The sequence below is a fragment of the Pithys albifrons genome, chromosome 15 (genome assembly GCF_047495875.1).
Source record: "Pithys albifrons albifrons isolate INPA30051 chromosome 15, PitAlb_v1, whole genome shotgun sequence".
Taxonomy (NCBI): Eukaryota; Metazoa; Chordata; class Aves; order Passeriformes; family Thamnophilidae; genus Pithys; species Pithys albifrons.
The window spans coordinates 15,032,133-15,057,537 of NC_092472.1; the positions used below are offsets into that span (position 1 = coordinate 15,032,133).

General features: G+C 43.6%; 1 protein-coding gene across 2 annotated transcripts; it reads right to left on the reverse strand.

Moving 5' to 3' along the window:
- Positions 1 to 1,987: 1,987 nt before the first annotated feature.
- Positions 1,988 to 25,366, reverse strand: MAML1 (mastermind like transcriptional coactivator 1). 2 transcript variants are annotated; one of them, XM_071570247.1, is made up of 5 exons: positions 24,658 to 25,366; positions 13,591 to 14,997; positions 11,177 to 11,446; positions 8,303 to 8,417; positions 1,988 to 6,156 (listed from the first exon to the last, which is right to left on the reverse strand). In XM_071570247.1, exons 1-5 carry the CDS (start codon positions 25,015 to 25,017, stop codon positions 5,165 to 5,167), a joined length of 3,144 nt encoding a protein of 1,047 aa, XP_071426348.1. In that variant the 5' UTR covers positions 25,018 to 25,366; the 3' UTR covers positions 1,988 to 5,164. The 2 variants fall into 2 exon arrangements, with proteins under 2 accessions (XP_071426348.1, XP_071426346.1); XM_071570245.1 differs by having other exon boundaries at positions 13,591 to 15,000.
- Positions 25,367 to 25,405: the final 39 nt, after the last annotated feature.

Sequence of the window (25,405 nt, forward strand, 5' to 3'; positions counted from 1 at the left end):
AAAAGAGCATTCAGATATTTAATCCTACTAATTACTGCTCTAAGGTTACCAAATAAGAGTAAAGTTCTTTTCCAGCACTCAGTCACCTTCTGTAGATTTCTGATGTTTTTAAGGTTCTGCAGTACAAACCTTTTCCTGGCTAAAATACAAAATAAAAGTTCAGTTCCAAATGGAAGTCACCAGAGGATGTAGAAAAACATGGATCCATCAGAATTAGAATTGTAAAATGTAGAATTTGAAAAACAGCAATATTTTAGGCCTGAGTCACTTTTGTTTTCCCACTCTGCAAAAGTAAAACATGCATCAGTTCAAAATACTGTGTTTTGGAGCAATTTCATATGGCTGACTACTCTTTAAAACTTGTAAAATCAAAAAGGAGAAAAAAGTGTGTAAGTCATTATGAACCAAGGCTTTCCATCCATTTTGGTGAAGAGAGGGCACAGGACACTGCTGAGCCACTGCATTTCTCTCTTCAGTCACATACACAAATCCTCAGTACAGTCTGTGCACATACCAGACCTACAGTGTCTCCTGAATGGGACACAGAAGTGTTTGTTCTAATTTGACTCTTCATCACCTCAAAATCCCAGATCATCAAGTTGAAAACTGGTTAATGAATTCAAATATCCAGTGTTACACTTTTTGTGAAAAACCACTTATGTAGAATAGCAACTCCTTTTCTCTATAAACACTCATGTGATGTGACTTCAGACTCTCCAAGGTACCAGCAGACTGAAATAGTAATAAAACATTCAACCCCAAGTGAACCTATTGGTGACCCAAGATTTCATCTGGGCTGTCCAGGATAAAAGTCAGAGAGGAAATGTCACCAGGAGTCTCTTTTCTGCTTATGCCATTTCAACAAGCAATCCTGGCTTGAGAAAAGCCTTCCATTACAGAATTACATTAGTCTCAGGAAAAACACCAGTCTCAAGGAAAAAAAGATCACATCAGTTTCTGAGCAAAGGTTGGTCACAAGCTGCTACTGACTCCTTAGAATCTGGAAAAACACACATATCTTCAGTGGGGGTCTGCTTGGGACATTTCTGGTTACTCAACAATAACTAAAATGCAGCATTTTTAATGGGACAATAAAGCAAAAGTTAATAAAGTAGTAACTTCACAGTTCTCCATAGGCTGAAAGCAGCTGATCCTGGTACTGTTACTTATTATTACATTTGGTTCTTTACAAGCTTCTGAAGTTTCAGGTCTCCTCCTCCCCCAAACACAACACAAAACTTTGTAGAGTAGGAATATACTAAAAGTCCACTCTGGTAAGTCAGGGTGCTGTGAGGAAACCTGAAGGCTCCGAGCTGGGGCTGCAAACACAACAGCTGTACAGTGAGACACCAACCTGGTCACTTGGAAAATGATCCTTCCGTGTCTGAGGCTGTGCAGGGGCTCAGGGACTTTTCCAGCTTTAAGCCAAAATCTTCACACCCCTTTCTGCCACTATTTCATTCTCTGTTCACAAACATTAACTCCTGATTGCAGTACGTGTCCCACAGCTCAGCTGGATTTCTGTGTGTGCCATCTGCCCACACCAAACGACTCTCTAGGAAACCAGTTGGAATGTCCTGTTATTTTGAGGGAATTGGTGTATTTTTGGAACTCTACAGTTTTACACATGTGAGGTCTTGGTAGTTATTAACATCCTTTTCACCAGGAACAGCCACCTCTGCAGCTGAATTTCCCAGCTTAAGATCTACAACCACATTCAAAAAAAAAAAAAAAAAGCCCAGAAGCAGTGGGTGTAGCATAAAGACTTATTTTCAAAGTAAAGTTTTCTAAGGCCCCTTTATCCAGTTCTGGCCTGTTTAAATGGACTTTCTGAAACTGCAGGAATTGGTAAGACACAGCAGCAGAATTTGAGCCTTAGTAACAGGCTAAGCAAACTGTGTTGGGATGAAGGGAAGGCACCATCTCACTTAAGGATGACAATGCTGAACTCTGCTCATGTCACACAAATGTATGAAGTCACACCATGTATGTTTAATACACTAGCAAAATATTTATTTTATAATGATAAAACAGAAGTGAAGGATTTCTTTTTGGTGTGCACCAGTAATTGTAGTAAAAGAATAAGGGGATTAATGGACTCTTTATACATTTCAATGACAAAAGGTTAGCATCAAATTCAACTGTTCTCCATTTACAAGCATAAAACTTACCATAATACCCCCCAAACACATATATAAAGAATTATAGTTTTAAAATCTATAAAAAGTAAAAAATATACAGTCAGAAGATCTAACTCTTATTCAAATCTTTAATATAAAACTGTAAACATTTATTTACACAAAGGAAATGTGTATAACAAAATTTTGAGCACCCTTTTCAGCTGAATGGTGGTTTTTGGAAGGCAGTGGATGTTGCACAGTGACACTCTCACCTCGCCTGCCCAACCCAAGCCGCAGTTTATAAATAAAGCCATGGGCGGCCGGTCGGGTTCAGTTCAGGGGAGACACATTTTATTGCTCTGAAGTTGCAGCAAATGGAAAGCCCAAGTGCATTTACAGACCTGTGACTGAGCATGAGGGCAGAGCCCAGCCCTTCCCATGCACAGCAAAACCGTATTTTCATTTCCATTGAACTGTTCCAACCTTGTTGCAGTGACACTGCATTCCCAACAGTCCCACTGCATTACGTGGACAGGGACCAAAGTCAAGCAAGGGCTGTTTGGGTCCTGTTCACACGGGGAGACCAGTGGGCATTATGAGCCAGTTTTCCTAGAATCACAATTTTACTCCAACAGTACCATGAAAAGGCCCTGTCATCCAATCCAGAATCCTTCCTGAACTAACCCTCTGGTCAAGCAGGGCAATATCCACCTAAGCTTCCAGAAACAGTGGAGGAGAGTTCACATCTGCATTTTCCTGGACTTTTAGCTGGATTGCCTTTTTGGTTGTAATAATGCAAACAGCAGATGTTCTTTTCCTCCAATTAAGAAATCACAACTGGATGGATTGTATTTTGACTTACTCAGAACAAAACCTGTGTGCAAAATCTACTGAAAAACAGATTTCACCACAACCTAAACAGGGAAGAAAGAAAAGCTGAATTCTACTACCCTGTTACTTCTGTCAAGTGTTTGTAAGGGGGAGATAAAACCAGTGACACTGAAGGATGTCACTTGAAATTGAGGTCCCAAGCACCCCTGACAGGAAGGGAAGGCACACTGGTGCAAAGTTAACCCTTAAAAATAAAAATACAGCAAACACTCCTTCCCCTGCCATTGCTAGTTTGTATCTATAATCTTTTAATGACACTTACCTTGGACCAGTTTTTGGTTTAACTTAAAAGTAAACCAAGCTCACTAGCTCTTTTCTTGGATTGCCAGCATAAGAAAAGTTAGCATCAGCTATTTGCATCTCACCTACTTATTCTAGAAAATACCAGAACTGTCAACAACCAAAGTTACCAACACCTCTGTCTTCCCATCCAAAGAGAATCCTTGTGTTATCATGCATATTTGGAAAGGGTTAAAGTATTAGTGTTAAGAAAAGCAGTTTTTAAAAGTGCAAAATGTCTCATAAAGGAGCTGCAGATACAGTAAAATATTTTCCTCCTTTGAAACCAACGATCTCTTTCACTTCCCTTCACACCCCCTGGACAAAACCCTCTCTCACACAACTCTGCAGTGCAGAAAACTCCTGAAGAAGCCAGTCTGTGTTGAAGGAAATTACTCTGAAATCACAACACCAGGTTTGGTTAGAAAGTTTAAAAGGAGCTTTCCAAGAAAGTAGATTTAGAAAGGGAAGAGGTATTTGTGCATTTAAAACAAAAGCTTTCAACTTTATTTTCATTTTAAAATAAAGGTTAAGGCAAGGTGGTTTGTTGGTGGATAAAGCATCTTTTTGGTAGAGAGTAAGGACTTTGGAACATTGACTGTTCCCACTGCATTTTTTGTCCTTTCTGGGACCAATCCCAACACATGGATAAGAGGTCTCCTTGGGCTGAGCTGAAGAATCAGCATCTTCTTCAAAGAATATTAAAGAAGTAAATCCACCAGTCTATAGAAAGATTATCAAACTTGTAATCCAGTATTAAAAAACCCAAAGTATTTAAAGGGGGAGACTTCCATATTGGAGCAACCCTGATCCAAGTATTCTCCCAGGCTGCCTGTGCTATTATTGCTCATAAGGACTTTCCACCTCCCAGCCAAATTCTTTTTTCCTCATTTTTATCCTGAAGTGACAAAGTCTTGTGCTCATTACATCATTGCTAACTTTGGGGAATGAAGTGATCTCAAAAGTTAGTTTTACCTTTTACAACAAAGAAAACTAGATGAGCTGTCATGAAGCAATGCCTTCATTTAAATACAACTACCTTTGGAAATAAGTTATGAAGAAACAGGTGCAAAGTAAATGGCTTTACAATCCATGTTAAACCTACTATAGTTTAAAAGTTCTCCCGTGAGAAACTCCCCCTTTAAACACAGCAAGGTACAAGCCAAGAACTGTGCCTCTCTACAACAGAGTGCAAACTGCAGCTTAAAAGACTACAATCTATCTTATCTAGACTAACTGGCCAGGTTTTAATACTTCCTCTGTCTACTACCAGCATCTAGAAATATTTACTGTGAAATACCACTTGCTTACTGAGAGTACAGACACATGCTCCAGATGGGGAAAAGAAACAAGTCAAAACATTTTGCAAGCGTACTCAGGTGCATAACAGCCTCTTCTCAAACAAAAACTCAGAAGTTGGATGGACAGTGCTATAACATGTCAAGCTACAAACAAATCATTATTGCCAGTAATAGCTGCAGACTAAGCCCTACACACAATTTGTGTAACTATTTGCTTTCTTTCTGCACTATTTCTGTGGATCTTTTGTTTTACTTCTAAAGAATTGAAAACATTTAGTCTTAGAACACTGCAAGTGAGATTTCTGGAAGGCTGGCTAGGACACAGTATTTTTTGACCTGTTCAAGTGTGTGACAGCTCAGAGACCCCAGAGAACACGCGCTCCTCCCGCAGACCTGCCTGGTGCGCCGTGACCGCGTCAACACTCATTGAGAAGCAGCTCCAGTCTTTTTCCCAACCATTTTACCTCTAATGCCTGCAAGACTCCTCAATGCCACAGGTTTTTTTTTGGTCCAAGTGTTGTTTGTATCTCAAGAAATAATTAAAAAAGTAGAACCCCCACTCCCGGCCCCATTTTAATGAGTTCCTAACAACTCATCCAAATCGTTCATCCATTCCTCTGAAGTCCTGTTTTTCAGCAAAGAGTCTATCAGATCTGTGTCACCAGTTAAGTTCTGAAGTCCATTATTGCCTGACTGGCCGCTGTAGGCAAAAGGCAGCTCCTGACTGGTTGTCCTCACAGGGTACCCTTGGCTACAGTGCAGGTTTCCTCTGTTGGGCATTTGCTGATTTGGGTTCTGGTTGAAAGCATTCAGGTCTGGAACAGTCTGGTTCATGCCAGGCAGCACTTGCTGTGAGGGTACCTGCTGCTGTGCAGGTGGGTTTGTCCGGGGCTGTGCAGCTAAAGATGATGACAACATCTGCCCAGAGACGGCAGCATTCATCGAGGTCATGGGTCTGCTGGTGCTTAGGCTTACCTGAGGCATTCCTTGGGCAAACTGTTGGTTGGACATCTTTAGGTGAGTCTGCTGCATGTGGAAAGAGGAGTTGGCAGTAAATGGTCCTAAGCCACTGTTTGCTTGTGTCTGGTTGTTAATATTAGGGATACCTTGGTGTTGCCAGGATGGATTCTGAGCCCCCATAGCAGCCGGTACTCTTGCCATCTGTGGCTTAGACAAGGTTGGATTCAGAGCACCTTTACTGTGCTGCTGAGAAATACTTGAGTTTGCTAAGGTGTTCTGCCCATAGGCAGCAGGAACAGCAGTGCCCTGGCCCAAGCTGCCCTGTCTCTGCATCGCAGTCTGTCCATTGGCACTCGGAGCTGCGTGCTGGGGCACCATCTGTGCCATTCCAGACGCCAGGTTGTACAATCCCCCGCGCTGAATGTTTTGCATATTGGGATACTGAGTCACGCCCCGGTCCTGCTGGCTGGAGCCTGACTGGAGTGGAGGAACAGGAGTGTGTCCAGGTCCCATCTGAATCATGTTCTGGGTCTGAGGAAACATCCGTGGGCTGCTGGAGCTGGACTGTGCTAAATTACTGACCCCAGGCATGGCTGAAGATGACCCTGAAATACAAAGAAGTATTTTGTACATTAAATACCTCGGTCCAACCAGAGCCAAGCCAGGCTTGGAGGCTCAATAACCCAGAATTGAGGTGCAGCTGCATTTGTATAAACCAACCTCCACAACCAGCACACAGACAGCAGGAGTTTAATTAAAGACTGTCAACTGTTGCTCCAGTAGCATCTCCACCTTGATGGCAAACACAGATATGCCAATGTCCTAAAAAAATCTGAATACCACTTCTAAGAGCTCAGCATCATCAATTTAAAAAAAATTAGGTCTTTAAAGGCAGGACTCTGATATGTCTTTGTGAACAAAGGTAAGCACACACACTTTCAAGTGCATGCACAATTTGCTAAGCTGTTAAAAATACCAGTTACTGCACACACAGTCTGTCATTCCAGGCATACACTGTGTATCTCTTATCGTACAACTGTAGGGTTGCCAGTTCTGCATTTTCCCAATTCCAGGAAGTTCTTCTATTTATACAATATAGCTTTCAGCAATTTTTGGTCAGGTATCTTTTGGAATTCCACAGTGAAATATTTGCCATGTTAATACACAGTGCTGATAACCAAGCAAGGTGATTTGCAAAAATGTATTCTCAGCAAAGCAAAAAAAGTTCTTTATGCTTGTAAATGCTGAGTTTAAAAGTTTCTTCCTGTAGAAGAAACAGCCCCCTACATGAAGCTAAAAAAGCAGAACAGCACTGTGAAGTGTAATGCATATAACACCCCTCCCACTCCTTACAGCTGACCAAGGGCAATCTACCTACACTAGTCCTTTCAACTTAAAAAGTAAGCTGCAGAATTTTTTCATATTTTAAAATGGCTGAGGAGTATTGGCATTCCATTATTACTAACGTTATATTTGAATAAAAATTGTACTATCAAAAATAAATTCAAATATAATTCAAATTATATTGAATTCATTATCAGCAAAGCAAACCATAAAAACACCAACGCTGGGGGGATGGATGAGTGGGGAAAGAGCCTTACTGTAAGAATACTTACAGTGAAAAGGAAGTCAGATACTTGGATTTAAGATGCAAAAACCAGAGTCATCATTATAAGGAAAAAATAATCTTATTAATACTGATGTTCATTATAGCAAAACTCACTCTATTTCTAACAGTTGTACATCTGTGTTTCTGTAGAAGTGGGAGGACAAAAAAAGTGTTTCAGTGCAATATCTGAAGGATGCCACTGATCCCTGTGTCAGCACACCATCCTTCTGCACTGGCATCAAGTGTTCTCATTTAAGTAACAAAACCCAGTCGCAGCTCTACTGGATACTGCACAGTAACAAACACTGTCAGGGTAAAGGCATCACATTTCTATTTGCATCTTTTCCCTTCAGTATTTATTTCTGTGGGAACAGAGAGCAAGGAAACAAAATGAAGGGAATTAGCACTTTTTTGTACTCTAGGTTTATGAAAAAAAGACAAGTGGCTTCTTGATGCCCCCTCAAGTAAGGATTTTTCAGGTAAGGAGGTTTTTATTGTTCTCTAGTTCTTCCACATTTTTGAAGCTACTCCAGGTTAACAGGTGACATCTTTTATTTATCAGTTAATGCACTGAGGATGTACCAAGCTGCTTCCTGTACCAAGAAAGACCCATGTAGGCCACTAACATGTAATGGAGACAATTCAAACTGCATTCCTTTGGCAGGTGGCAGGGATAAAAATGTTAGAGAATTTTAAACTCATCCTAGTAAATGAGAGGAATAATACACCACTTATTTTCCTTTAATGAGGGCCTGTGACAGAGGCAGGAGAGATGTCAGGCTTCAAAAAAAAAAAACACCCTGAATACCAATATATGGAAGTTAAGGAGAACTTACAACCTCTAAAAGGAAATAGCAGGATAAAAAAGGCCTCCAGAACAATGAAGGTACTTAAGAATTTTACTCATTTCCAAAACAACATTTCAGAAGCAGAAGCTTAAGATGTCCCAGATATCTGGGGCAGGGGAAGCTGTTATTTTGCAACTGAATCACAGTACAGGTCAAAAGGTTTGAAGGCACAGTGACGTGGGAAGGCGCTGCAATAAATTAATTAAAAGCTGTCCAATCCAGGTAATTCGAAGACACCTTGTTTTTTACTCCTGGTGGTTTTTTGCCATTATTTCAATTGCCACATTTACTCACCTGTGAACTGTCCAACCTGCTGCTGGTATGGATTCTGTGGCTGATCCTGGTACTGGGGAGGAGGCCGAGTCAGGTGTCGCTGCAGCTGCTGCTCCTGCTGCTGCCGCTGCTTCTCCTGAGGAAGGGCCAAGGCAGGACAATTAGAAAACAAGTCAATTAATCTGATGTGTGATGAGATCAGGAACCCAGAGACAACAACATGAACTGCAGGAGTTATTGCAGTGCATGTCTGAAGCTTTTAGAACACTGAAAATCTGAGATGTTACATCTTTTCATCAGTAATATAGTAACTGAAGTTTTTAGCAATACTCAAAGGACAAAAAGAGGTACAGGAACAAAGAGAGCAAAAGTGAGTGTGTATGAAAAAATATTGCACATGCTTTTTTTGCTCTTTATTCCCAATCAATCTATTTTAGACCTCCCTTTAGAAATCAATAAAAGTGCAAGTCAGAAATATCAACAATATAACACAGAAAGGCCAAAAGTGGACATATAAATATTTTCTAGTCCTTGCTTGCAAACATGAAAAAACATACACAAACCCAAATTCTCAAATACCAGTGGTTTTCCTAGATTATGGAACACTGCAGAACTAACTCCATGTGCATTTTACAGTATAACAGAAGTCATATAAGTTTTGTAATCAGTGCTTAAAACCACTTTTTTAACAATGCACCAATCAACTGAACAAAGCCCACTCACGTCACAACCTGCCTCTTTAAAGCACATCAACCCATACCTGTTTTATGATAAAACCATTTGAAAAATAAACCAAGAAACTTCTGGGAAAAATAAAATTTAAACTTTTAAGGGGAATGTGGATGCATTAATAGTACTGACATACTGACAGTGTTACAGCCACAGTATCTCTGGCTCTTCCTCCACAGGTACCTTCGGCGGGAGTGAAATCCTGAGATAACCAAGTAGTGATACACAAACTTCCTACTTATCCAAAATGTTACAAAGAATGCAGAAGGGGGCAGAAATTCCCTCCCAAGAGTACTGGGGGGAAGATACAAGCAGGAAGTCTTTAGGGAAGGGGCTGGTGCAATGTAACAAAGGGCAGATACACATCGCTGCCACCCTCCCAAGCGCTGCAGCTCCGAAGCTGTTGAGACACGCCGAGGAATGAGGAGGGCAGGCAGCCTGACAGAGAGGACCTGCCGCCTGCAGGACCAGTCAGACCTGAAAGAGGCTGACCACGGAAACCAACAAGAGATGCCACAGCTCTGAGAGAAACCAAGAACTGCAGAACTTGGCTTGGGAAAAAAAAAAAAGGCAGAATACCAAATGCAAAGACAGCTTTAGAGTGGCAGGGAATGGCACTGAAGCACCTGAAACCACAATAGTTCTGCAAAATGGAGACCAACAGTGTCAGACACCTTTCTGTACAACTACATCCAGTATCATGTGTATCCAAAGAAATAAATACCAAATTAGAATACTAACAAGACCTAGCCTGATTGGGCAGCACAAAGCCAACAAATGTGGTAAATGCAGTATATCTAAGGCTGTTCAGTTCCAAAGCAAAGTCTTTTCTGGGACCAGAGTCCCAGCATCACAACACAAAGATGGAAGTAACAGAAGTCACTCGTGTTACCATAACTAGGGCATGAATTAAGCTATTTTCATAATACTCATATTTACTGCAGCAACATATGCTGGACAAGCAGAAGCAAAAAGGTAGGGAAAAAAATATTTCATCACTGTGTTTGAGATGTGCTCCTGACCATCCTGTTACTACAACACCCCACTGTTCAGAGAGGTCTAACACCTCTTAGGTCCATCCCTGAGCTAAGGAAACCTACTGGGCCACAGCTCCAAGAGCTCTAAAACAGCTCCAATAATCACCATCCACCAGTGATGCAAAACCACAAGCAGGAGGCCACGCCCCGTATTTTGTTTCTCACCACCTGCTCCCAAAGAATACTTGTTTGTTAACATTTTGGGAGAGCAACTATTAGTCATCTGTGATGTTGAGAGTAACATACAAGTCACCAAAGACTGAAGGACTTACTAAAAGGTATTTTAAGTTCAGAGATCATAGAACTTGTACAGGGAACATGATTTAATTGATGATTTGGGCATTTTCTGTCTTTCAGTCTTTGATAATGTAATTCCACCCCAGTATTCCCTTAGTCCAAATTGTTTTAACCCAAATGTCAAAAATGTGTCTTTACCAACACTCACACAATTTTGAATAAGACACTGTAACCACATTACTACATTTTATCTACACTGGCTCCAGAACTGAAGGGACTTTTCTGTCATCTTGATTGTGTCCTCAATTTTAATGGATGTTTCCAGGTGATAAAAAAGCCATTGGTAGGACTTGGCACAGCCACAGCAACACAATCCTGCAGATTCTACTGCAACCTTCCCCACAAAATGGGCTTTCACATGTTTTCAGTTCAGAGACTGCATCATTTCCTTCTTTCTTAAAGCTTCTGATGGACAGCTGATGGAGCACCTTCCAGTACCTAAAGGGGCTTACAAGAGAGCTGGAAAGGGAATTTTCACAAGGGCATGTAGTGACAGGCCAAGGGAAAATAGCCTTGAGATGAGGAAGGTTAGATTCAGACAGATAGCAGGTAGAAATTATTTACTATAAGGGTGGTGAGGCCCTGGCACAGGTTGCCCAGAGAAGCTGGGGCTGCTCCATCTCTGGAAGGGTTTCAATGCCAGGTTGGATGGGACTCGGAGCAACCTGGTCTATGGCAGGTGTCCCTGCCCATGGCAGGGGCTTTGGAGCGAGATGATCTTTAAAGCCCCTTCCAATCCAAACCATTCTCTGATTCTAAAACATCAAATGCTGTTTCACACATCAGAGCAAATCAGCACAAATTAAAAAAGCAGATTGCTGGCCCCTCTCACCTGTTCTGCCAGCAGATGCTGCTGCCTCTGCTCCAGTAGGAATTGCTGCTTCTGTTGCTCCAGGAGCAGGTGCTTCTGTTGCTGCTCCCTCTGCTTCTGCTGGTCCATCAGCATTTGGTGTTGCTTCATCACAGCTGCTTGCTGCTGATTGCTGAGATAAGCTGAGTTGCTGTGGTTCCCTGCCATGGAGACGTTTGGAGCCTGGGCACCCACCCCAGGGCCGGGGACAGAGACGGGAACGCGAGCAACGTTGGGAGAAGGGGTTTGATCCTGAGGAACACAGGAAGAGTGGCGTGAGTTACAGAAATGCAACAGCTTCTTCACTTCTCATGGAAGTTTAACTATTAAAGACAGCCAAACACCCACCTATACAGTGCCAGACACAGAACTGACAGTTTGGAGTTACAGTCTGAAACTCTGGAATAGAGGCTTTAACTTCAGTCTCAAAGTACTTCCCAAATTCCAGCTCAGACAGGAGAGCACAGCTCTGTGTGCCTCTGCTCAGCCAGTTACCAACAGCACTTCAAACACACCAGCTTCAGTTAACTCTGGTAGCAGCTTTTCAAACACTAAATTTTAAACTTTCATTCTATGAAGCATTTATTTAAGTTCTGTCTTTAAATTCTGCCACTTTAACATTTAACTCAGCAAGTTTTTGTTGCCCCTCCTAAAGTTGCTTTTTTAAATTTTACTATCAGAGTATTTACTCTTTGCAAGTGAAGGCTTTCACTGGTCAAAATGGGTCTTAACATATTTTTCCAACAATGAAACCATCACATATTCCACAGACAAAAACACTACTAGAGATAAGCCTGATTATTATTTTTTCACTAAGGCTGCTATTTTTTTATGAGAATGGAACTTGGGTTAAGCAAAAATAACATTGAATGATTATCATTCAAGGTCTGATACCGTCCTCTTTGTACCAGCAAATCCACTTGAAATTTGTCAATTTTCATCATTTTTAAGCACAGTTCAGCCTCATCTCTAAGTACACAAATAAATACTATGTTTAAGTTTAGAATTCAGCTCACAGGTTTGGCTGTTGGTTCTCACTCTGCAGTTTCAGAAGAAATCATGAGCCAAATATAAGTAATGCTGTGCTAAGTTGTTCTATGTGTAAGATTTGAGAAATTCTCCAGCTTTCATCAGTATTTCTGTTAATTCAGTGCAAGTGTGGCAGTGCAGACACGAGGCCACCCTCATGTTTCTCACTGAGGGGTAGATTGATACACAATTGTCTCTACCCTTCTTCTTCCATCAAAATGTTTTTAGACTGTTATTCTGCCAGCTTCTAAAGAGGCACATTCTCTTGTACTTGATGAACTACACATTGATCTCAAATTTTTATTAATACATTGCTGTGGTCTTTATCACTAATCAGATTTTTTTCCCAGTTTTTTTGTTTTGTTGAGTGAACATACGATAGAGTTGGATCTCCAACAGCTTCTCCTGGAAGAGCTTTAATCCTTGTAACAAAGACCTTTTTTCCCAACAAGCCCTCTTGTATGTGCACTGCAGGCACATGTTACAGAATCCCAATGAATTTCTACTCCCACCCACTACATAAATTTTCACCTGCAGCATATCTGTAGTAACAGTTTTATACAAGGCAAAGAAGCACCATCTGGAATTTTCATTTACAGGAAAACCTGAAGCATATGCTTCAAGCAGACAAATATTACTGTTATTCATTCTTAATGATATATTTCTTTCCTATCCCATGCTTTTCAAATCCCCAGACTCAGCGAATAACAAATTCTTAGATTTGAAAGCCTGAAGGAACACCCAAGAAATCAGGAATGTAGCCCCAACTTCCACCTCTCTTCAAAAGCAGGTCTTTTTATAGCAAGCCAACTCTGACACAAGTAGGGACTAAAAACAAGGTAAAGAAATCAAAGTTTCTTTGAGAACGCTGTCCAACACCAGAGTTTTACAAGAGTTATTTTAGTCAAAAGTTTACAAAGCATCTATTTATCTTTGTAAGTAGAAGTTTCTGTGAAGCACAACATAATTTGCTGCCCACAAAGTATATTAAGCTGGAAATCACACGTTGCCACATGACCTAGAACCCAGCATTAAAAACTGCCCCCAGTGGAAAACAGACTTCATGATTCTTGTCCCATCTTATTGTGCATTACAATTTCACACACACAGACTATTCTGAGCTGGAAGGGACCCACAAGGATCATTGAGTCCAACTCTTAAGTCAATGGCCCATGTAGGGGATTGAACCCATGACCTTGGCATTATTACGACCAATTTTTAACCAAGTGAGCCAATCTCAGGGTGTTTCCTCTTTAAAATCAATGAAAACATTTGAAACCACACCAAGAAATCTCTACTCCGGCCTTACCTACCCAACAACCTTAAATCTGCTACTGAACCAAGGTAACAAACCCCAGGACATTCACCTGGCTGTGAGGCAGCCTGTAGGCAATGTTTCCAGACTTGGGTTTCAGCAGGATCATCCCGTTTTGGTCGTCGCCCACGTGGGGCAGCGGGGGCTGCTGGCGCTGCTGGATGTAGGCCAGCATGGGGGGCTTGTTCTGCCCAGGGACTGTGACCCCCTGCTCACACTCTGCCTTGTAATGGGAAAGAGGTTTGGTGTTCCCATAGTCCAGCATAGAGCCTTGACTATTCACAGGGTTCTGGTTCAAGCTGTTCTGCTGATGGCCCAAAATGTTCACGTGGTAATTGCCTCCAGCTCTTGGCGAGCTTTTATTTCCCAAATTAGGCATCATGAGTTTCTGATTGTTGAAGTCTGGCTGGTAAACTGATGGGCTAGTGGGATTTTCCATGGTGTATGGGACAGCCAGAGGACTATGGGAAGTCCCAGGCTGTTGCCATGTAGACATCTGATTTGTTTGGTGGACTTGTGAAGCTTGTTGCTGGTTCTGCAACATCTGATCTCTCTTCTGCTTGGCTGCAATCTGCTGAAGTTGGTGAGCAGAAGACATTTCTTTGGCACTTCCTGGACCCTTCCCAGGTAACAACACATTGGGGAGAGGCCTCTGGACGTTCTGAGAGTGGTTTGATGCCTGCATCATGGGCTGATTAGGATTTTCAGTCATGGACTGACTGGAAGGCTGGAACATGGCCTGAGAACTACCAACCGCTGGAGAAGCGGCACTTACAGGTACAGAAGCAGCACCAATAAATGCTGAACCTGAAGAAGTGGATCTAACCTGGGGAGATCCCAGCTGTTCTTGTTCAAAGGGTGCTGGGGAAAACTCAGTCTTTATGTTAATATCTTGTGGCAATGGAGTCTGTGCAGCTGAATTTGAAGAATCTGCATCTTTTTTGTCTTCAAAGTCATCATTGAAGAGATCCTTCATGTCTTCATCGGGCACTGATCTATTAAGCTCTTCAATAAGTTCCTTCCATTCTTGCTCATTCAGATTAAGATCAGGCATCAGGTTATTCTGAGATATGGAACCCCCTGCCCCAGCAATCATACAGGGAAGATCATCTACAGGCTCCTGCTTCAACTCCTTGTTCAAACTCAGAGGAAACGAATCATCAGCATCAGCACCTCCATTCATCTGCAGGCTGGAATCTGGAAGACACTTCTTGGTGATGCCATCCAGCCCCATGGGATGTTTCCCGTTCAGCTGTAAGGAATCTCCATTGCCAGATTTCTTGTCAAGATGATGGAGTGGAGACACAGGGGGCATTCCATTGGAAGAACCGCTCACTCCAAGCCCATCATCGCGACGCAGTTTCTTGGACACAGAAAATACATCGCCATAACCGTTCTGCTGGTCTCCGTTCTGAGGGGAAGCTGCACTGTCGAGCTTTCTCTTCACAGTCTCGTGGAGCTGCTGAAAAAAAAAAGGTGTATTTTAGTTGTGTAGTTTCTGTATTTCATAGATTTGGATTTTTATTTCTTTGGATTTTTATTTCTGTTATCTAGCTCCGAATAAAACATTTCAGGAAAAAAAAACACCCACAAGATTACAGCTTTGCTTTGATGACATTTTGTTTTCCAAGTCAGCACAGGAGACGAATTCCTCACTATGATCTTTTTGGGAAAACTTTCAAAAACGTGAATTACTTCAAAACAAGACCCCTTCCTTCAGATTAAAAAGCTGCCACATACTCTGACAAGAAAAAGAAGTTGAGAAATGGCTGTGAACTGGGATATGTTACAATTTTTCCTACTCAAAATGAGAAAATATTGAAGAATGTTACAAATCAAATTTTATATGAGAATAAACCCCCGTATTTTATTTGACCCATGTGCACACGGTGTAATTGCTCCATGAGACTGCTGTATAAAGCAGTCTCACATTTAAATATTTATAGAGCAGTTTCACATTTAAATATTTAGAGAAAAAGAGTGATTCTCTTGTGATTATAACTTTTAGAGCAGAACTATGTATATAAATTGTGTACACAATCACACTTCTGGCACTAAAGCAAACCCAATGTGTCACTCAGCAACCATTGCTTCACATTTGTGGAAAACCAGAGTTCAGCCAGTTCTGTGGCAGCACAGCATGTTTATTCCTTTGCTCCTTTCTCCTGAAGTATTTCCCAGCTGCTCCGCCCTGCACTCGGACCACCAGAACCCCAACCAGCTCCACAGTTGGCTCTCACAGCTGGAGAACGCAGATTCTTTTTCTCGTGGTGCCACCTAGAAGCGACCAGTGGCTACAGCAACAGTTCTACAGCCACAGCCCAGGCGCCTCTGGACAACTTCTCTTTCCTGCCAACCTTCTGCCAAGCAGAAAGTTCTTTCTACTGACCTCAAAAGCATCTGAAAACACAATTTAGGCACACATCAAAGGTGGCTATAAACTGTTCCCTCCCTCGGGTGCATTCTGCAGAAGGAGTTGGGCTCTGCTGGTGCTGGAACGTTACACCAACACAGACAAACCTGCACGGCAGACGCTGCTCCAACAGAGCAGAGTGTTTAAAGAGGGACAAATCCCACCAGCTCCCGACCCCTGGAACCCTCAGCAGGACACTCGAGAGGAATCCCTGCCAAGGGCCACCTGTCTGTGGGTCACTGAACAGCTCTCTCAGAAGGCAGAAAAGCAGCTCCTTAAGCAAACAGCAAGACAATAATATTACCTGCAGTCCTCACAAGGCAGTGCACTGACCCCTGGGGAAAACTGTCCCATCCAAGACAAAACAGGGGACACCACAAGGTCTCAGCACTCAAGTAAGAGGTTGTATCCAGGGCCAGCATAAATTATCAGAAGAATTTTACACACTTGCCTGGGCAACAGCATTCTTTGATTTAAGGACAGAAGGACTGGTTCACAAATAATTGCTGCTATTTTTTAACACTCTGCAGTGAGCTGATCTTTGAGAGAAAGAAAAAACCCCAAAGAACACCATCTGTTTAATGCTTGCATAGGCAACAGCAAAAAACTTCACTATTTGTTTAATGCTTGCACAGGTAGCAGTGAAGTTTTATTTTTATTTGTGGGACAGACTGCAGGTTCCCTGGAGACTGATCTTGGAAATAGCAGCAGAGTAGTAAGATCAGCAGAAGATCAAGTACAATGAGGTGAGGTACATGTGGAGAGGAGCCTGGAACTTGAAATCTCTTAATTTGAACACCAAGTTTCCAGCTTGGAGTAGCAGATCTTGAGTGAATGTTTCAAATACTGACTTGAAAGAATAATGGAAATTAACTTTTTTGTAAAAAGGCAAAACAACAGAGAGCAAGGAAGCCTCAACTCAATCACAAATGTGGCTTTCAGCAAGCTCCTCATACTTAAATACTCCCCCTGGGAAAACTGAAGCTTAAGGTGGATGAGTAACTTGCCCAAGGTCTTACGATGAGTCAAATCACTCAAAGTTTGGGAATGGATCCTTCTTAATTCTAAGTATTAGGGGGAAAAACACCCCCTGAAAACTTATATAAAAGCAGTAACTTAGTTTTGTACAATGAACATATATTTTCCATATTAAAACAGAATATATGCCCACTTGGGTCACTGCTGTAAATACAAATAGAGAACTAAAGGCAATGAGGACTTTAATCTGCACTAAGTCTTTGCTGCTGCACCACAACATTTGCAATAAATGCAGCTACTCAGTCTAACATAAACCACCCATGTCTGTAATTTACACTACTGCAGTCTAGAAAAAGATACAGACCCCAAATATCCATCACAGGCTGTTTCTGTCTATAAAAACACACAGGAACTATTATATCTCTACGGATTTTAACAGTCATAACACTCAGATATCTGATTCCTGGAGACATTGTGACTTTAGTTGCTTGAGACAAAATCCTCCTTTCACCTTTGCTTTGACCCCCCCAAAAAAGATTAAGTTCTTGCCCAGTTAGTCTGTGTCTATCCAAATAATCTGGTTTGAGGGGTGGGGGAAACAACAAGGTGCATGTGAGATACAAGTCAGACTGCAAACCATCTACATATCAAGCTGCTCCAACAGAGATCTCAAGGCAAGAAAAACCTGTTCTCTTCTGCCAAAACTCAAAAAACCCAACACAGTGGTAAAGTAAGGCATAGCTTGCTACTCACTAAGAAAATCCCTTCAGCATTACTGTTCTCATCCATCACCATCCTGTAAGGCACAGTGATCCTCTGGGACACTGTCCATGGTTTCATTACCACAATCCATCAATTTTACTTGTAACGTCAAGTCAATCATTACCATTGTCACAAGATCGGATACAGAAATGTATTCCCATTTTCCCAGCCTACTCTATTTCCCAATTAAAGATGAACTTCCAAGATCACTGCTATCTGGGTTTGCCTAAACATATTACCCCAAAAGCTGATGAATTACCCCCAAATCTGATGCATTTACACCATTACAGGAACAGTGGAAAGCAAGGGATGTGAGCAAGGCTCAGTCCTTTGGCACAGGACAGGACAGAGTCTGACAAAGAGCCACTGAGGGGCTGCACCTCCTGCACGTCACATCACCTGAGCTGCATTTCATTCATGTGAGCAAAGCAGACCATACTCAGCGTGGTCATAAACACACTGAGCTGGCAGGAGCACCACGTTCCTCGCTGTGGATTCCTCATGCATGGAACATGAGCTGACAAACCCCAGGTGCCATCCATGACAACAAGAGGTGTCCAACACAGCAGCCTCTGAGCGTGTATCACAGAATCATAGAACGGATTGGGTTGGAAAAGTCCTCCGAGATCATCAATCCAACCCTTGATCCAACCCTACTGTGATCACCAGCCCAGGGCACTCCGTGCCCTGGGCTGGTGATCACAGTAGGGTTGGATCAGGATGTGGTGGATTCTCACTCAGTGCCACATCCAGTCTCCTCTCAAACACCTCCAGAGACAGAGATTCCACCCATCCCAATGCCTGATTACTCTCTCCGGAAATATTTTTTTTCTGCTCTCCAACTTCAATTTCCCCTGGCAGAGCTTGAGCCCATCGTGCCCCCTTGTCCTATTGCTGAGTGCCTGGGAGAAGAGACCAACCCCACCTGGCCAGAACTTCCCTTCAGGTGGTTACAGACAGTGATGAGGTCACACACTGTAACTCACACCCTGCACCTCACCAGGGCATGGGCTCACCTTGCTGGAGGCATCTGCCCAGGAAATGACAAGGCTTCCATCAGAAAACAGACAGCACACCAAGGATTTTGATGTGTTCAATCTCTGTCTGGTTTTATGACAATGATGCTCAGCCCTATTGTGGTCTTACTGCAAGAGCAACTTGAGTGACTTTAGAGAAGCTGCCCAAAACCACTGAAGCCCAAAGAGAAACTGGAAAAGCTTTAAAATTCATCTACAGCTTTCCTGTGAGCACTGACAAAGTTCAAAACTTCAGAGTCCAGGGCAGTGCTCTTTCACTGTCTTGGTGGGAAGGGGCATGAATCACTGATCAAAACACTGGCACCAAGTTGTTCTGTTTGGCTTTGTTGTTTGTTTTGCTCAGGGTTTTTTGTTGCTGTTTGGTGCTGGTTATTTTGGTGTGGACTCAATACCTGAAAGTAGTTTGAGATAATAATCTGAAACCAACGACATTTCCATGAGTTAAAACTTAACAAGCATCAGAGTTTAGTTCTCATTGTTTGCCTGAAAGCAAGAAATCCTTCACCATGCAGAATTGTTAAACCAAGGACAGTCAACTGAAGTCCTTTTGCAAAAATCCACTATTGTGCTCTGCTTTACATCCTGTAACTGAAAACATACACGTATATAAACTAGAAACTACCTGCAAGCTTCATTTCTTCTGAACAACAAAAAACCCCAACACAAACAAACAAATCCCCTCCCAAAAACCAACCCACACCTGGCAAACATGGCAGAAACAAAGCTTTTAACAAACATGGCTCTTATTCTGTGTGTTTTAAGCTCAGTATAATGTTCTTATTCAGTTTTTTGAAGCATCTGTTACAGAGATTAAAATATTCTTACAGGATTCAGTAGAGCTTTAATTTCTTGTATTTTATTTGGAATTAGTTTACCATCTCAGTCTCAGAATTAAGTCTACATGGTTTTGTCATGAAATACCAGCAAGAGAAATATAATGACATTTTCAAAGAAGAAATCCTTACTACTCTATAAATATAATAATCAACCAGCTCCAAGATGTCTCCTAGTTAGATCCCAGCACTCTCACCTAGAAGGGGAAACCAAAATAGAATACATCCATTTTTCTGCCATGAAAGCACATACAAGCTCCCACAATCCAGAGTTTACAGTAGGTCCTGTATTCCAGGGGGCACGGGGGTTCAAGCTCTGCCAGGGGAAATTGAAGTTGGAGATCAGAAAAAAATTCTTTGCAGAGAGAGTGCTCAGGCATTGGAATGGGCTGCCCAGAGAGGGGGTGGATTCCCCATCCCTGGAGGTTTTTCAACTGAGCTTGGCCGTGGCACTGAGTGCCATGATCTGGTAAAGGGACTGGAGTTGGACCAAGGGTTGGACTTGATGATCCTGGAGGTCTTTTCCAACCCAATCCATTCTATGATTCCTCTCCTGCCTGGCCAAGGGCAGGAGCAACTGAGATGAGAACCACTTAGGCTGGAACAACAATGTAAATACCAGAAATTACAGTGTATGAATTTTGGATAGAAAACATAACATTTTGACTACACAACACAGTAAGAACTCCCCATTTACTGGGTATCTCCCCACAGCCTCCAGAGCTGCATTCCCCCTTGCAAGGAAAGCATTTTATTACCCAACATCTTCCTGCATTCCCCTGTGCTGTCAGAACCAAACTGCTGGACTCATTCTAATTTCTACTTTAATTCCAGAAGACTTTTGTCTTTGGGTGACTGCCTGCTGGAGAGGAGAAGGGCTGTGGAGAGGCACATCTATAAATATCCCAAGCCTGCATTAGTCACAAGGGGCAGCTTCTGCTACAGGAATTGTTCTGCTGAATCAAAAAAACTGCTGTGCCTTCAGCTGCAGTGCTGGATCCTCCACCTCACTTGAACTTAGAACAGCAGCAGCAGATCAGTCACTCCCAGAACCCCACAGCTTAGGAAGCATCACTGCATATCTAACTAATCTAGGAAGGGAAATATTTCAAACATACAACAATACCTCACAGAGAATTAAAAGGAGACAAAGAAAAACCTGTCTGAGTTGTTGGGCAACAAACTATCAGACTTGTCAGCAAAAACAAACAATGGTGGCAAGACTACACTGCTCTATAGTGATGTATAAATAACATGTAAATAATTTGCTATTTTTGTGGTAAAATGTAATTTCACAATTTGACACCCTTACACCACAGCTTACACAAAAATGAGACGTTCTGAACTGCTGGTGCACCAGCCTGAGCTTTGTTGAGGAATGCCATTAATGCTTGTCAGGGCACTCCAGGCAATCTACTCCCTTTAATTTATTACTTCAGGTTTTTCAACCAAGAAACCCTGCACTGCTCTCCTTAGACTTAAATTTCTTTTTAAACTTTTTACTTGGTGCCTTTGCTTAATTTAGAACTTATCTATTACTAATGTACAACCTTCTGTTGCTCCCAAATAAATGCTGGCCAGCTCTTCAGCTCTAACACAGAGCAGCCCCAAGACAGGCCACTGACTAGAACCTTCCCTGCTCATTCCAGAAATACTGTCTGTGGTTTTGTGGCAGTCCTAGACAAAGCAAGCTCTCTGCACAACAACTGTTCTCAGGTGGGGGAAAAAAACTAGTAAGAAACAGGGAGCAGCTCCCCTTCCAAGACACCACATCATAAAACAAGGAGTGGAGATGAAAATCCAGACCTTGCCATTCTCCTCTTTCACATGTCAGTGAAATAAATGCCTTCTGTTCAGCTCAGCCAAAACTGCCTTGGAGTCTATCACAGAAACAGAGGGAAGCCAACCCTTCTCCTGCAGGGAATTTAACAGCATTATCAAAAAGCACTTTTGCGTGTCAGAGCCCGGCAAAGAGGAAAAAAGTGTTCTAGGAGACAAGGCCCATCTCTTCCCAACTTCTCTGTTTCTCAGAAGTGTAAGGTTAATGCAACAAGTAATATATTATCCAAACATCAAGTGTCTTCTACCTTGAGCACAGCCTTAATAATGTCATCTTAAACAGAAATATGAAATAGGTGTCAACATTTGGAGTTTCCATTAAATAATGGTCTCAAAGTTTTCAAAAAGGAGGAAGCTAATGAGTTTTTCAACATTTTCCTCAAATGAAGGACAGGCCTACATAGTGCACAAAAAATCCAAGGTATTTCTGTATCAACACTGTGCTCTCTCAGTTGCAGTAGCTCAAATTTTAGAGCTGCTAAGCAAGAAAACAAGGAAGAATCCACCCCTTTCTTCTGCTTGTAAGCAACTTCAGGGTCTAAACCAGAGAAAATATCTGATTTTGTCTACATGACAAATCATACAGGACACTAAGGAGGAAGTGTTGGTGCCACCCTGTTCCCCATGACTATTCTGGATTTACAAAAGGTGCCCACACTGCCCACACTCCTGGCAGGGCAGATTCACATCCCACTGCTACAGGCCCTCTGATGCTGCATCACAAATCCTTCACCTTTACATGAATTGCTCTTGCAAGGACCACAACAAAGCCTTCATTAACTGTCAACACAAAGTACCAGTTTCTAAGAGAAGATTCATATGCAGCTTCATGGAAAACTCTGGATCTTTACAGCAGCCACAGCTGATATAATCCATGTTTCACTGATCTAGCAGCATTCTTTGGAAAGGAATGTGCCCAGAATGTTTTAAAAGAAGGTAATTTTGGTGTCCATCCAAACTTTACTGAACACTGTAAACCAAACCCATGTCATGGAATCATGGAATGGATTGGGTTGGAAAAGACCTCCCACAACATCAAGTCCAACCCTTGGGCCAACTCCAGTCCCTTTACCAGATCATGGCACTCAGTGCCACGGCCAAGCTCAGGTTAAAAATCTCCAGGGATGGGGAATCCACCTCCTCTCTGGGCAGCCCATTCCAATGTCTGAGCACTCTCTCTGCAAAGAATTTTTTTCTGCTCTCCAATTTCAATTTCCCCTGGCAGAGCCTGAGCCCATCGTGCCCCCTTGTCCTATTGTCCTTCCCATTCAAAGCACGTGCTTGTTCTTGATAACTGCAACATGATGGCCAGTGGTAAAACACCAACCCAGAGAGGCACTTTTTGGGCCAAAGCAATTAAATTAGCCAGCAGAGGTTTGTTGTTGTTGTGCTTTTTTTCCAAGACTTGAATTAGTAAGCAAACCAACTTTATCCCCCAGTAACGAGGTGATGAATCAGCAGCTGTAATTAAGCTCACAGTCACGGATCCCGGGAGGAAACAGCAGGGCCAGCCCGAGGAAGAGTCATTCACACACTAAAACCCTCCTCTGTTGTGTAAATTGGCCACTGGCAGCAGCTTCCTGTGCAAGGGCTTCCCCAGATGTGCCGTGCCCTTCAGAACCTGCTGCTGTTGAGAACCCTCATTATAATGGATGCTAATTAGATCAAATCCACATCCACAACGATTTAAGAGAAACAACACCAATGAATAAGAGTCATCTTTCTTTTAGAAGGTCAATATGAAGCCGTGTGGTGGCAGTTTAAGCAACAGGATTTGACATGCTAAAGAGCTCTGTGTGTAACAAAAATACCCATTATTAATGGTTAGAGGCCCACACGTAAAAGTCTTAGAGCCCAGCAGGAAATAAACAGAACTACCAAGTCTTTAGATAATAAAATACACGTTTGAGCCATTTTTGCTCTGACACAAGTTTCTGCTCAAGATCAGTCTGTTAAACAGCAGCTGGCTGTAAAGTTTTACAGAATCAGTGTCAGGAATGCACAGGGTTTCCTCTCTTCCTCAAGCACCCTCCTTACCCTGAAGTGCTCTAACCGTGTCACAAGGACCTCGGTCTCACAGATGGATCAGCCAGAACAGAAACAGTTCAGCCAAGTGCCACTTTCAGTTCATTTTGCAAGTCCTGCGAACTGCACAGGTGCTGCCCGTGCTGGTTACATTAAATTGACATCGACACACCCCGTGTTTCGGTGTTTCACACCATGTCCAGCATACACAAGTACACAGTAACCTCCTTGTGATACTATTTTAAAAACCGTGAAGACAGCAGAGAATTACATCCTCCATCCCTTCTAATCCAACCAAACACACAGACCACCCCAAAATAGGGTTTATTCTATATATTAACCTGGAAATGTCTCAGGTTAATCCATTATCCCCTTTTAAAGACACTCATGATGGTACTGGATAATTTTAATGCAGGGCACCATTTAAAGATACCTGGTTTTAAGGCAGACAGGTATTAAGACAGGCAGCCCTTAAGAGGTTATCCTACTAACCTACATTACTGACACATTAGCACGCAGCAGTATATTTAAAGGGCCCAGAATAAGTTAAGCAATAGCTATCTTGATATACAAACAGGGCTGTGTGAATATGTCCCGACAACCAGAAATGCTAGAGAAGCCAGAGAAACATTAAGATTTTGAGCTCAGCCAGTTTTAATGGGTGGAGTGGGATTCCCATAGTGTTCACACCCACCAGAGTGAGTGGCAAACAACCAGCTGCCTTTCCACGGAAATTATTTCCAATATGCACCAGAATTAACAGATACATTATCTGTCTTAAAGCTTCTCCCTGAGTAACAATCACATCCTTATCAAACGATTCCACTAAACCCCGAAAGACTAAAATAAAGACGTAAGCAAGCAAATAAAAAATCCAAAGCCACCGCAGTATTAATGCCCCTCTGACAGTTTCTGCAAGGACATTTTCAGTGAATTAGTCAGAAATGTAACTCGCAAACTGCTCAGAACGATTGCAACCATCACAGAAAGGCTGCCGCTATCCCTACCCCACCGGGGAGTAGCTTTTCTGCGCTCTTCCAGCGTGCAAAGGTGACGAGTGAAAACAAAACAGGCCTTATCAGCTGCGAAGTTGTAACAGAGCAGACAGGGCACTCCGCAGAGCGGCACCAACCCCAGCCCTCCCACCGCGGGGCCACCGCAGCTTGTTTTCCTTCCTCCACGGGGCTCCCGGGAGAGCCCCCGGTGCCCGCCGCGGTCCCCCCCGGCCTTACCGCGATCAGGGCGCTGCTGCGGCCGTGCTGCTCGGCGCTGGCCGCCTCCGGGTCCAGCCCGTTGGCTCCGCTGCGGTCGGCGCTGCCCGGGGCGGGCGGAGGGGGCGCGGGCGGCGGCGGCGCCGGGGGCGGCTGGCGGTGCTTGCCGGCCCGCTTGGCCTTGGCCTGCAGGCAGCGCTGGTGCAGGGCGAAGGTTTGCTGGCGCTCCAGCTCCAGGCGCTCCGGGGACACGGCCTGGTAGCGGGACTCGCAGGCGCTGTGGTGCCGCCGGCAGAGCTCGATGCGGCGGCGGAGCCGCTCCATGACCGCGCTGTGCCGCGGCACCACGAACTCCGCCATGGGGCAGGGGGGGAGCACCATGGGCCGGGCGGCGAGGGGGCGGCCGCGCCGCTGCTGCTGCTCACCGGCCGCTCGCAGCGGCGCCCGCCATGGCGGGGCCCCGGCCGGCCTTACCTGCGCTCCCCGCCGGGATCGCCGCGGGTGCTCCCCCCGCCGCCCCGGCGCGCCGCCCGCTGCGCTCCCCGCCGCACTTCCTCCTTCTCCCCCGAGCGCGGCGCGGCTCCGCGGCCCCGCTCCCGCTCAGCCCTGCGCGCCCCGCGGGGCCCGGCGGGGCCGCCCCGCTCCGCCGCGGCCGCGGCGCTCAGGCCCGGCCCGGGCCGGCCCCCCCGGCCCCCATTGTTGTCCGCGCCGCCGCCATCTTGGAACTGTTTTCCCCTCCAGAGCCGAGCTGAGAATAAGTGGGCGGAGC

Excerpts from the sequence above, each read along its gene's own strand:
- MAML1 (XM_071570245.1), bottom strand. The coding sequence starts at position 25,017 with ATGGTGCTCCCCCCCTGCCCCATGGCGGAGTTCGTGGTGCCGCGGCAC. Across the intron at positions 8,418-11,176 it reads AGCATCTGCTGGCAGAACAG|GAGAAGCAGCGGCAGCAGCA; the intron begins GTGAGAGGGGCC and ends GCCCTTCCTCAG. Across the intron at positions 6,157-8,302 it reads GCAGGTTGGACAGTTCACAG|GGTCATCTTCAGCCATGCCT; the intron begins GTGAGTAAATGT and ends TTTGTATTTCAG.